The sequence below is a fragment of the Caenorhabditis briggsae genome (genome assembly GCF_000004555.2).
Source record: "Caenorhabditis briggsae complete genome, chrIII, whole genome shotgun sequence".
NCBI classification, from domain to species: domain Eukaryota; kingdom Metazoa; phylum Nematoda; class Chromadorea; order Rhabditida; family Rhabditidae; genus Caenorhabditis; species Caenorhabditis briggsae.
The window spans coordinates 9,651,633-9,664,801 of NC_013490.2; the positions used below are offsets into that span (position 1 = coordinate 9,651,633).

Below are 13,169 nucleotides of genomic sequence, written 5' to 3' on the forward strand. Positions count from 1 at the left end.
ATTTCGGATTTTTTTTGAATTTTTTCGTAATAATATTTGAAAAACAGATAAATTTTAACACATTTTAATGCAAAAAAATTTTTGGTCGGAGTCCCCCTTTAAGAATGGAAAAAACTACAGTAACCTTAAAATGTATATTTTCCGGATATTCTTCTGGGCGCTTACTTATTTTTGACTATTCTCTAGCAAGTTTCACCAATGCATTCAATCAGAAAAAAAAGCAATTTCAATTCCAATTTTCTGAGGAAATATTGCCGAAAACCGGACGAAAATAAAAAAATAAATTGACAGTACTCCTAGTTCAAACAAGAACTAAAGTATTGAGAAAGTGGGCGTTGATATGCTCACAAGATAATATGTTTTGCTTGTTCTGTAAAGATTAAACTACTTTCAGTGGAAAGTTTTAGACACCGAGATTTCAGAAGGTGAAAACTCATTTTTAAATCACCCCGCAAAATCGCTAATATATGTCGTAAAATTGCGCACATAGTGTACACCAACCGACGCCAGACTGCGGACTACGAAACTTTTGTATTTTCCCAATATTTAAAATGTGTATTTTCTAACCTAATATCCGTTTGCAGTTAGTGTCTTTTGATATAATGTACAATAAAAAATAAAAAATGCTATTATATCTTCCAGAATGTCGGATTCTTCGTCGTCCGATGGAGAGGACAACCAGAAATTCCTCACAAACCGAAAAAAGACATTGACGAGAAGTGAGTTTTAAATTAGTGATACAATTTCCAAAATATTGAATTCTTTGTAGAAAAAGCTGTTGCTGAAGCTGTTGAAAATGAAGTGGAAGAAATTGAAGAAGAGAAAACGTTCGCAGAGCTCGGAGTCTCACAACCACTGTGCGATGCATGCCTACGGCTCGGTTGGACCAAACCATCGAAAATTCAACAAGCAGCTCTGCCTCATGCACTTGAAGGAAAAGATGTAATCGGTTTGGCAGAAACCGGATCTGGAAAGACTGGAGCATTTGCAATTCCCGTTCTACAATCACTTCTTGATCATCCTCAAGCATTTTTCTGTCTCGTTCTCACGCCAACAAGAGAACTTGCATTCCAAATTGGCCAACAGTTTGAAGCTCTAGGATCAGGAATCGGACTCATTGTTGCAGTCATTGTCGGAGGAGTTGATATGGCTGCACAAGCTATGGCTCTTGCCAGAAGACCTCACATCATTGTTGCCACTCCAGGACGTCTGGTTGATCATTTAGAGAATACAAAAGGATTCAACTTGAAGGCTCTCAAGTTCTTGATCATGGATGAAGCCGATCGTATTCTCAACATGGATTTCGAAGTTGAGCTTGACAAAATCCTCAAAGTCATTCCAAAGGAACGCAGAACGTATCTTTTCTCCGCTACAATGACAAAGAAAGTTTCAAAATTGGAACGCGCATCTCTTCGAGACCCAGCTCGTGTCTCCATTTCGACTCGTTACAAGACTGTTGATAATCTCAAACAACACTACATTTTCATTCCGAACAAGTACAAGGAGACCTATCTCGTGTATCTTCTCAACGAACACGCCGGAAACAGTGCTATCGTGTTTTGTGCCACATGTGCAACAACAATGCAAGTTGCCGTCATGCTTCGTCAACTCGGAATGCAAGCCGTCCCACTTCACGGACAGATGAGTCAGGTGAGTTCGAGAGACCAATCTGGCCTCCTCCACCCTCATATTTATTTATACCCTATCCTTGTTATTTTTAGGAAAAACGTCTCGGATCACTGAACAAATTCAAGAGCAAAGCCCGCGAAATCCTTGTGTGCACTGATGTGGCAGCTCGTGGTTTGGATATTCCTCATGTCGACATGGTCATCAATTATGATATGCCATCACAGTCGAAGGACTATGTTCATCGAGTTGGAAGAACTGCTCGTGCCGGAAGAAGTGGTCTTGCCATCACTGTTGTCACCCAGTATGACGTGGAAGCCTATCAGAAAATCGAGGCGAATTTAGGAAAGAAATTAGACGAGTACAAATGCGTTGAGAATGAAGTTATGGTGTTGGTGGAGAGAACACAGGAAGCGATGGAAAATGCGAAAGTTGAGATGAAAGAAATGGACGAGAAGCGGAAATCAGGAAAGAAGCGAAGACAAAACGACGATTTCGGAGATACCGAGGAAAATAGTGGTCGATTCAAAATGAGCATTAAGAGTATGGGCGGAGGCAAAGGAGGCGGTGGTGGAAAAAAGAAAAAGATGAAGAAGTAGATCTCAAACTGTTTTTGGTGTTATTGTTGATTTTGTTTTTTGATTCGTTTCGTTATCGTTGTTACGTTCTGATCCAGTTTATTTTGAAAATAAAAAATATAATTGAGATGAGACAAATAAATTAAAATACGAAAGAAAGGGGTAAAATGAGACTCAAAGAACCCGAAAGGTGTCAATTTTACAAATGTTCAAAAAAAGCAGGACAACTACTGTGGAGGGTACTGCATGTGATGATGGTATTGTTGGCCACCAGGACCCCATGGAGGGTATCCGACGGATCCTGGATTAACACTTCCTGGACCACCGACACTGCCCGGACCGACGCTTCCTGGATTCATCATGTGCTGCTGATGACTGCCCGGATTCATCATGCTTCCTGGACCAACACTTCCCGGCATTCCGACACTTCCTGGCGGTGGACCAACGCTGGACGGATTCATTTGCATTGACGCTGAAATTCTTGATTTGAAGGAGTTTTCAAAAATGAAACATACGAGGACCACCCATCTGCCGGTGCATTCCATACTGATGCGCATTCACTGATTGTGGTCCCATCATTGATCCGGGCTGCATAACAGATGGAGGAGGTTGTTGTTGGTGTTGTTGTTGCTGTGGAGCACCTGATCCAGGAGGTGCAATTGATCCAGGGGCGACGGATGGTGGATTCACGTATTGTTGAGGTGCAGGAGGCGCCACAGTTGAGATGATCGGTTCATCTTGATTCGATGGATTCCATTCACCAGAACGGAAACGATCGGATACAAGGCTGACTAGTGCCCAGATCGCGCATTTTCCAGTTGTTTTCACTTCGGTATTCACATCATCAATTAGTTGTTTATTGAGTTCTGATGGGACCGTTACGAAATTGCTGAAAATGGGAAGATAAAGCGATGAGTGTATGATGCTGGGAATCAAAAATCGGAGCTGTGGAAGAGAAAACCTGTTGGCCGCGACCACGGTCGAGCTACCGTAATCAGCAAATACTTCATACGTTCATTTTTTTTTCTCGATTTTCGTCCGTTTCCTTTCTTTTCCACACCTCCGATTTTTTCAAACAAGAATAACAGATAACCCACTCTTTGATCCTGTAGATAAACCGGAGGACACTGAATGAGTCTGCTTTTCGGCTCTGGCTGATGATCACCTAAATGTGGGAATATATTGATGTTGTCGTTCTCTTGTTATCAATTCTTACATTGATAATCATATTGTTCAACTGCTGATCCACCTTCGTCGCTGGGGCCAACTTCTTGCTCGTCGTGTTGTTGTAGGTCAGCGAGAGTTGCAAGCAACATTTGGATTCCAGCGAGATATCCTGAATAATTCCGTAAATCTTTTTCTTGTGTTATATACATTGCTACAATTAACTCTAGGCAATTATGGAGGTTCGCTTAAAATAGTCTCTAGTTCATCCAGTATGTTCTAGTTTAGAAGTTATAGAAGACGTCTCTTTTTTCCTGAAGTTTGCAAGACACGTATTCCTTTTCTTCTTTTTTTGACGTCGTCTTCTATACCAAAGAATTACAAATCGACGACGGCACTATTGTGCTCTCTCTCCCTGAACAAGATGATCACCGTTGTTCACTATACTTCAAATTCTGATTCTCCTACGTCATTCATTCATTCTCCCTTTTTTCAGATTTTCTGTTCTCTGACTATGAGAATATGTGCAGAATCATCTAGACCAAAAAAAAAAAAAACGAAAAAATATCACATCATCAGCGCACATTAAATCTGAAGATCGGATCATATTCTTATCCTGAAATTTTCGAAATTTCAAAATCATAAGGCTCCTTCGAATTCCGAGGAAAAAACTTCCGAAAAAGTGGGCGGAGCCTGAGTTTCTTTGCACGCTCATAAGGAAAACCGTGCGGCAAAACCGTGCCGAGCTTACAATTTACGCTCCGCCCGCTGACTTCGCCCACTTTCCCGGGAATTTTTTTCTCGGAATTCATGGAGCATCGAGAATTCAGTTGTTGTTCGAGAATATTCTCTGTCAATTTTTTTTCATTTTTCTAATAATATGAATTTCAAGACATCAAATTTTAATGCTCTAAATATTTTTCGTATTCTTTTTGAAAATATTTTTAAAACCTCCTCCTCCCAATATGATATATTCTTAGGTCTCCCTCCGTCTTATGATCAACCACTTTTTTTTCGAAAAAATTCACGTCATCTTGGTGGTCTTGAAGTTCAGAAGACGCGCGAGGAGAGGTCCTCCCGATTTAGCCACTCCTCCATCATTTTTAAAGGAGTCGGAGCTGCTGCTGCTGCCACCCATATGACCCCAATATTTATTATTATGCATTCACACTCCTCCTCCGTGAATAAAGGTTTTGCACGGATTCTTCTTTTTTGATGAATAGAATCCTTGCAATAGTTGGGGAGGGCTTAATTGCATCCCACCACAACTTTTCGTCGTTTCCCATGACGTGATTCTTCCCGCCCCAGCTTTCTAGCTACAACCTTATTTCATGGTATATCTTGTTTTTGGTCTAGACAGAGAATAATGCTCATTCTCTCCGATATTTCTCTGTGCTCAATTTGAAAATCTCAATTGTTATTCACACTTCCTCAATTTGTGGAGGACCCTTGTTCCTCAATTTGGAGGACCATTGGCTTGCTGAACGACTCCATAAAATTTGTGGAGATGGAAATTCATTCCTAGTAGTTTGTAGTAGGCGTCATAAACCACCCAACCGTGAACAGCTTTGAAATCTCCTCCTCATCTCGTCTGTTGTCTCGTGAATACTTCATCATACTCTTTTTTAAAGCTTCTCGAATCCTAACACCAAAACATACAAAATACTAAAACTTCAGAAAATGCATTCACGGACACTCGCCTATTCTCTTCTGCTCATCGCCATCGCACTTTGTGCCGTTTCCGTCGCTTACGCACCGAGAGTCAGTTTTCCTTTCTTGTGCATAATTTCAACGGTGTTTGGTGTATTGTTGTTAGAAAACTTTGAGAAAAACGACGTCATCTAGGTTTCTGATTTCAGAATATCCGTGGAGTTGGCGACGTACCTTCAATGTTCTTCTCCCCATTCCGAATGATGGGAAAACGAAATCAATTTTATGGGCTATTCAAGTAAGTTCACTATAAGACTTCCATTTTGATCGGTCGAGAACCGACGACCGACGACCGACCAAATGGAAGTCTTAGTTCATTAAAAGAGTAACGCATTATATTGAATCATGTGCAGAAAAATTTCAGAAAGATCCGGAGCAATGAAGTAGTCGACTACTGACCACACCCCTATTCTTCACTCATTGCTCATCTTCTTTTTTTTTCTTGACACCCAAATAAACAATGAACCCTGTTTCTTTTCTTACCATTTGTGCATTCATCAAGTTCGCAATGCTCGCAGTGGCTCCGAAAGACGTCACACGGGTCATCACAACATACGATTGAAGTGCGTATTCGTCGCCGCAACGGAAAACGACCTAAAATGATATTTGGATGATGATGACACTTGAGAATCTTGTCGGAACCTTTTCAAAGTACGTAGACAGAGCGGTCAAGTTTTTTGGAGTGGCTTCAGAGTTCGTTCCCTCGTCTGAAATCAAAATAGGTTTTGATAAAGAAATTAAGGATCTAGTAGAATGTTTAGAACTGATAAGCTAATAGCAGGGATGCTCGGAACGAAATTCCGAAAATTCCTAATTTTCGGACTACGGTATCTCGAGTTTTCAAAATCTGTTCCTGGAATTTTCACCAATTTTTTGCGACTTTGTGATGGGGAAGTGAGATTTCCACTTCGAAATGTGAATGTTGAAAAGTTCCAATGATACCAAAACTTTCAAAATCGGAATTTGCGACTGCTTTGAGCTCTTACCGTATTCAATATGGATTTTCAACGTCATCGCCTCTGGACACAGATAGATTTTATAGTAAACCATTGCTGTTGCATTCGTTCCATCCCCATTCAACTGTGTTGCTTTGAATCTGACATAGTCTGGCTTCGCATCTACTACAGTCACATATCCACTGAACAAGTTATTGGCTGGACCCTGCTGTGCTCTTGGAGACATTCTTTCCAGCGTCAGGAGGGCTCTTTGTAGGTAGGATATTGAGTAGAGGTATTCATCTAATGGGCATGTTACGTGACCATCTGAAAATAATTAATTAGGTTCACAGGAAGAAGAAGCAAGAAAAACAAACCAATTTCTTGGAAGTCACAAGCTTTAATGATGGTGTCATGAGTCATTAGAATCGGCAGCGATGTTATTTTCATCCGTGGATCGTCCTCATGTGGCACATCGACTGCATCCATGAATTGCTCTGGTTTCCACATCGTCGGACCAGCGTTGATTTTGTTATCCGATTCTGGGATCTCTAGTTCTTCACACATGATTTCAGTGGTTACTGGGTCAATGTTGGAAAACAACTGATAGAGTCCAGCACATCTCGCACGGTATCGTGACACATCTCGAACCGCCACTTTCTGTCCTTCGAGCATTTTGATCTCCAGAATCACATTTCCTCGCATCAATCGTAACGTGGTGAGGTCGAGAACAGCCAGGTGGTATTTCAAACGATACGGGAAGAAGACTTCAGGTCCTATCAACTGGGATAACGACTTCTGTGACTGAAATCGAATTCGTCCAAATTTTCCGATGACCATGAATGGTCGAATCGTTTCGCATAGATAGTGCATAATGTAGATGAGATCGTTGTTCTTTTTGAGCTCATCTCTCAACAACTGCGACATCATTGCATGTGGATTGTACCGCGGCTTCTTTAACCAATCGACTTCAGGTGTATTGAACTGACTATGTGGCATGGTCTGCCCAAAGTTCATCAGGAAATAGTCTTCTTGAGATCCAGGATTCTGAGATTTGACGTTGAAAGCAAGGACCATGAGCATATCTCGATTCTCTCCATAGGACACGACAAGTTTGTGGAATGTGTACACTTCGACCTAAAATCGTTATTTTTGTAATTTAAAATATACCGTATTTCCTCTAATAGAAAATTTCCCAGAAAGATATCAAAATGTTGCCAACTGATAAAATATTTATCATAATATCACCCATATTTTATCAGTTGACATAGTTTTTATATCTCTCAAACGAATCAAGATATTTGAGCTCAAAGTCGACAGTTAGGGTAGGCTTCTATCAGAGGGAATACTGATAACCTACATTACACCACTGCTTGAAATACTGCTCATAGGCCAGCGAAAACTGATGAACCACTTTGTACATGTAAAGATATCGCATGAGTCGATGAATGATTCCTTCGACCAGCTTCTCTGGAGTCATCTGATTGACTTGGCTGATCTCCTGCACCCATGTTGTATCCTGAAATGGGAAATCGGTGTGTGAGAGCAAGCAGGACGCTATCCCGATTCTTCAGAAAGAAGATCATAGGATATTCGAAGGACGCAATGTGTGTTTTTGTGATAATTTTTGGGGGATGTAAGATGTGATTTTTGTGAGAGAGAGAGAAAAGAGACAGAAGAGAGAAGATTGTTCTTTCTGGGGGAGGAGCCCAACCGGGGAAGGGGAATAAAATCAGACAAAGACCGCTGGAACTGATTCCCATAAATAAAACAATAATTAGGAAGCTGTTGAGACATTCGGACAATTAACAGGTTAATGGTGACGTATACATGCGAGGGAAATGAGAATAACATTAACCTGGATATGCACATTCACACTTAAAACTAACCTTTCGAATATGAGCATTCTGAAATCAGAGAAATAATGTTTGAATAGATGAAATAATAAATATGTCGCAAACTAGACAATGCAACCGAAAATCAAAAGAGAAACATTCTTTGTCTACTCTGAACGACAACAGTACGACACCGAGACTCGGGCGCAATAGGGACATAAGTATTTGTCTTTTCTTGTATTTGTAATGAAAAAAACGAACCTTGTCACCCTCACGACGATGAGCGAGCCCGTGAGGCACATCTCGAACCAATGGAATATTTTCAAAGCACATTTCAAATTGGAACGTGTGACGAGTCCGGTTATCAAGACGAAGACAGCTTCGAACACAGCATTTGAAGAATTCAGCAGCGTCAAATGGAACCACAGTTTTGACACTGAAAAATTAAAAAATCTTCAGTTTTGTTTTTAATTTTTGGCTCACTTTGTAATATGCAACGCCAGCCCTCCTGGAACATGAGCATCATCTCTCCTTAGCTCAACCCCAACTCCCTTCTTTTGCAATTCAGTAGCAAGGTACATATAGGTTATACGATCTTCTACAGTAATAATTGCGAAAGCCAGCCTCTGTTCTCTTGAACACTCTTCTAGTAGTGAAATTCTATCATCACAATTTTTGAATCTCATCGTTCCTTGTTCAACGGCATCGGCGACTGCTGTTTGGAACACTTCTGTATCATTATCCAGAGGAATGAACTGGGCTCTTTCATCATCACACTCCAAAAGTTGCAGTTTTGTGGTGACAACATCCTCTCCTTCAGGAATGAATCCAACGATTAGATAGTAGTTTTCAGATCGAGTATATTGAAGAATTATTCTTTGTTTCGGCGCCTCTCTCAACATAACCTTTACGAATGGTAGCAGCTCAGTTTCCTTTATTTCTCGAACTGGAAGCGCTGCCACTGATCGTCTATATCTTTCTATCACAAGAGAAGTTCGCAACTTTTGCAAATAGTCTCTGATCGTCTGTCCTGAACAACGACTACTGTAGAGAGCTTTTGCAAATGCAACAAGGTCGTCATTTTCGCTATCTGGAAACCAGAATTATATAGAGTTAACTACAAGAAAAACTTACTAAGCACATTGATGTTGCAAATAACTTTTCCACAGAAAGAATTCACCGATACGGTCAACATTTCTTCGTTGGATGAAGTATCTGGCAGGAGAGATAGAGAAAGTGTTGGAACGTTTGAACCAGTCATTCTAACTTCCAACAGTGGCTCTGCTGCTTCCAGTATCCTTCGCAGCCTCATCAGACGTTCACTACATCTCACAGCAAATGTTTCTGAGAGCATTCTATCCATTGACAACATTCCAGATGCACAATCAATCGTTCCGAGTCGAGGTGCATGTGGGAAGTGTCGAACTTTCAATCCACCCAATTTGTCATCTTTATCTTCGTAGATTTGAACTCTGTACTGTGCATCGATCTTCACTTGTCCAACTGTCAATCTCTTATTTTTCGACCGTTTGACCCAGTAGCCAACCACCAGCATCCGTTCTTTAGGATCGTACTTTTCGATAACAATGTTTTCCCGTAACCGTCCGGCAGCCATTCGTGAAGTTTGGCAGTAAAGAACATCCAACTGAAGAGAAACACAGAAACTATGCAAATTGAAAAACGCTTCTTTGACTGGATTCACAGCTACATCCATTCGAGACTGTAGCACTCCATGAATTTGGTTGAGTTGGAGATTGTGAACGAGTGGAAGACCCATTCCAAGCTCATAGTCTTCTACGAGGATTTTGATATTCAATAGTGACCATTTGGTCATTTCAGTCTCTCCGAGTAGTGTGATTTTGATTTCGAATTCTCCTGGAACTAGTAGTGTGGCGATGCCATTAGCCACATGAATTTCCTTGTAGTTCGGTGGGATTCCACTGGACAGCCGAGACAATCGCGTTTCAATCAACTGATTCAGTCGAGCACACACCTGTTTCTGCTCTCTAGGTGTGATTTTTGCTGGTGGAATAAAGGCTTCTTTGATTTTTGAAGGCATGCGATTATATGTTCCAAGTACGAGAACATCTATAGCTGGTGCAATGTGATATTCTGGAAGACGAGCCAGCTCCAGATCGCCACGCGTCATTGCTACTAATCGGTCAGCTGTGTCGATGAAATACTGAGATTGAAGGTCCAGAAGATAGTCGATTGACTGGAAAATTCGTTTTTCAAAATATTTTATATGAGAAAATTTAAAACCCACATAACAGACATCCATTCGTTTTGAAACTCGTATCCATTTGACTAGAGCTACTAGTTTTAAAAACTGACTTCTAGTGGCATGAGCGAAATGCACAAGTGACATTTTCCTTTCTTGTTCTCCTTGATCATTTGTCTTTCGTTGCATCAATTCAGCAAGAACCGTGATTTCGTGATATACATGTTGGATGGAAAAGTCGAGTAGAACATTAAGGGGAATTGTTGGAGGGCCGCAGCCTGGTGGAACGTCTGGTAGTGGGTTTTTTGCTTCTACTCCTGAAACAAAGACTTGAAAAAGTGGAATTGTTTTCTTATTTACCATCATCTTCTTCTGAATCTGATGAGTTTTTTGCTTGATCCTCAGGCTTTCTGTTCGAAAAATTATCCTGCTCTGCTGATGAAAAACCTTCATGATCTGAGATTCCTGATGATTCGTCCAATGAGAGAACAGAACCTGTTGGATCGAGAGAAGACCGTGCCGCCATTGCAGGCGAGTCTGCTGCCAGAGCTCCTCGCAATTGGGACGACAGTTTCTCTGAAACTTATTTTTGAATTTCGAAAATTGTCTAGAATTCGAGGACAACTCGAAGATAAAATAAAAACCGCGTTTAAGGTTGCAGCTGTTATAAAAAAATATGACCAGAAATCAATGAAGAACTTTTATGGCTTTGAATCTGCCCAAAACAAAATACAAAAAAATCTAGTGACATCTTTATTGGGATATTATTCATTCAGGTATGCTAGAAATTATTATGTTTTTTGTCATTTGAAGACAATTCTTCAGATTATAAGGGATTGTGTAATATGGCGTCATAGTGTATATGCGGATAATGCGTGCTATCTCACGACATTGAAAAGTGGCGCCAATTTGGAAATTGAAATTGTGTCTTGTTCCTACTGGATTTTTCTCTATTTTTACTGCAATTTTGATACAAACTTGCGTGAAACGTTGTAAAAGCTTTTAAATATAGGTTGTTAAGTAACAAAACTCACTTTTCAGCTAATCGCGCTTCAACTCAGACTGCAAAAGCATAAACCAATGATGGACATTTCTGTATCTTCTCGGGAAGAAGAAGGTCCCCGAGATGAGATTATTAACTCAATGTTGAACAGTGCCCGTAGTGCAATGAAGCTAGGCATGTTCGAGGAGGCCATGGGACGGCTCGAGGAAATCCTCGAATGCGGAACAACCGATATTCAATTACTCGGCAGAATCTACATGTACTACGGAAGAGTACTCAGATATTTGAAGCATGAAACTAAGGCTCTTGAGTTTTTTGAACACGAGCTCAATGTGCTAAAGTAACTACACATCGTCCTAGGTTGTATCTCAATTCGATAATTGCAGACTGACCTTCATTTATCCAAAAGCGTGCGACTCCTCGCGGCGAATCGTTGAACTTGCACTCTCGATGGGAAAAATTTCAAAAGCCAAGCGATGTGCAGAAGATCTCATTGACTACACCAGCAATCGAAAAGAAGGAGAAACATTCGTCAGAATCGCAAGAACTCTTCTCGTGACAGTTTGCTTGGAAGGTTATGAACGAAAATTGGAAGGCAATCCCGAGGAGAACAAACGACTTCTCACTATTAGTGCCGAACAGATTTCCAAAATCAAACAGATAAATGAAGAGCACCCCGATAATATTTCCAAAGTCGAAATTTTAATGCTTGAGGCGAAGTGCCTTGCTTTGCAAGAAAAACAGAGAGAATCCCATCAAACGTATCAGGACTGTATTGATTTGTGTATCAAAACCGATCAACTAGCAAACGTTCACCGAGCCTACTACGAAATGGCTCTCTATGCTGAAGGAAATATGCTCATTTTCATCGTCAACAATCTGAGGTGAGCATTGTGATAATAGTATTGCTTGTATAATAAAATATTGCTCTTCAGAAGTGCGTCATATTATGTGTCGAAATATGGAACGACGCGAGAAGTAGCCAAGTACAAACGGGAGTTAGCTGATAAACTGTTGGCGTTCGGAAACCCCCACGAGGCGTACTGCAACGCTATGGAGGCGTTGGAACTGATTCGCCAACAAAACTTGAATGAATACCTCAAAGACACTCTTTTACTCGTTGCAAAATGTCTGGCCGCGCTTGGAAGGAGACAACAATCGGCTTACTTTATCGTTCTCGGAAGTGTTCTCACTATCAAACAGGATTGCTTCGAAAAGTTTTATAAGCTCATTGACGAAGTGATGACAGCCGAGAGAAATGATACAGAAGAAGGAAAAGATGTGAGCCTAGCTTTAGATGCATCCGCGGATCCGGTTGCGCCGAATGAGGTCGTGACAAAGGTTGTTGTCAAACTCGAACATGCTACGAATGTGGAGACATGGCGAATGGTAGTCAACGGCATAATTGAAGATCAGAAGCGTCCCGCACCGGTGGTAGAGGAAACTCCGAAGGAGAACGAAGAGCCAATGGATTTCATGGATCTGATCTGCAAGATGAATTCGCGAATGGACGATCAGAGAACTGCAATGCCAGCGTCAATCTTCGCAGCACGTATGCAAGAGACTACAGTTAGGGAATCGATCTAAATCTCTATGTTTTCAGCACGACCCATATCTGCCGCTTCCAAAAAGACCACGAAAAGCCACCGAATCCTCCCTGGCTTCCGTGCGAACATAGCCAAAATACAGAATATGAAGTTCGACGGCCAAACAGTCAATAAGCTTTTGAAGCGGTCGAAGAAAAGCAAAACGTCGCTGCACTCAACCTCGACGCAAGGCGATGATACTCGAAGTGATACTGATGCCACGGTGCTGTCCAAATAAGAACATACAACGACGTTCCCATATGAAGCTGTTAATTCTCTGTCTGTCTGTCAAATATTTTAAAAGAAAAATTCTTCTACATTATCGTGCCAAGTAAACATTTTGAATTTATTATAGAATCTTTGATTTGACCAAAGTTAAACGATCCCTCCCATTCTGTATTTCATTTTCAGCTCAATTTTCAGGTCATAAGTTGCTTGTTATTCTTCATTTTTTAAATAGTTGTCTTCATGTTACACAGTTACCCACGTGTGACTCTCCAACGTCATTCAA

General features: G+C 40.9%; 4 protein-coding genes across 4 annotated transcripts; 3 read left to right on the forward strand and 1 right to left on the reverse strand.

The window, feature by feature from the left end:
* Positions 1-643: 643 nt before the first annotated feature.
* CBG10097 lies at positions 644-2,225 on the forward strand (the record flags this gene model as incomplete). Its single annotated transcript, XM_002641711.1, has 3 exons — positions 644-719; positions 770-1,650; positions 1,722-2,225. 3 exons carry the CDS (start codon positions 644-646, stop codon positions 2,223-2,225), a joined length of 1,461 nt encoding a protein of 486 aa, XP_002641757.1.
* A 206-nt stretch (positions 2,226-2,431) lies between these two features.
* Cbr-rgr-1 lies at positions 2,432-10,841 on the reverse strand (the record flags this gene model as incomplete). Its single annotated transcript, XM_045244278.1, has 15 exons — positions 2,432-2,676; positions 2,720-3,093; positions 3,263-3,369; positions 3,421-3,540; positions 5,562-5,672; positions 5,721-5,785; positions 6,065-6,340; positions 6,391-7,150; positions 7,374-7,532; positions 8,110-8,284; positions 8,332-8,938; positions 8,983-10,063; positions 10,115-10,384; positions 10,434-10,649; positions 10,785-10,841. 15 exons carry the CDS (start codon positions 10,839-10,841, stop codon positions 2,432-2,434), a joined length of 4,623 nt encoding a protein of 1,540 aa, XP_045094200.1.
* CBG10099 lies at positions 5,049-5,476 on the forward strand (the record flags this gene model as incomplete). The annotated part of the gene is made up of 3 exons (XM_002641713.1): positions 5,049-5,162; positions 5,228-5,316; positions 5,443-5,476. 3 exons carry the CDS (start codon positions 5,049-5,051, stop codon positions 5,474-5,476), a joined length of 237 nt encoding a protein of 78 aa, XP_002641759.1.
* Positions 10,842-11,149: 308 nt separating the features above from the next.
* On the forward strand, positions 11,150-12,896 carry Cbr-gpr-2 (the record flags this gene model as incomplete). The annotated part of the gene is made up of 4 exons (XM_002641714.2): positions 11,150-11,412; positions 11,459-11,956; positions 12,008-12,624; positions 12,676-12,896. 4 exons carry the CDS (start codon positions 11,150-11,152, stop codon positions 12,894-12,896), a joined length of 1,599 nt encoding a protein of 532 aa, XP_002641760.2.
* Between the last annotated feature and the right edge of the window lie 273 nt (positions 12,897-13,169).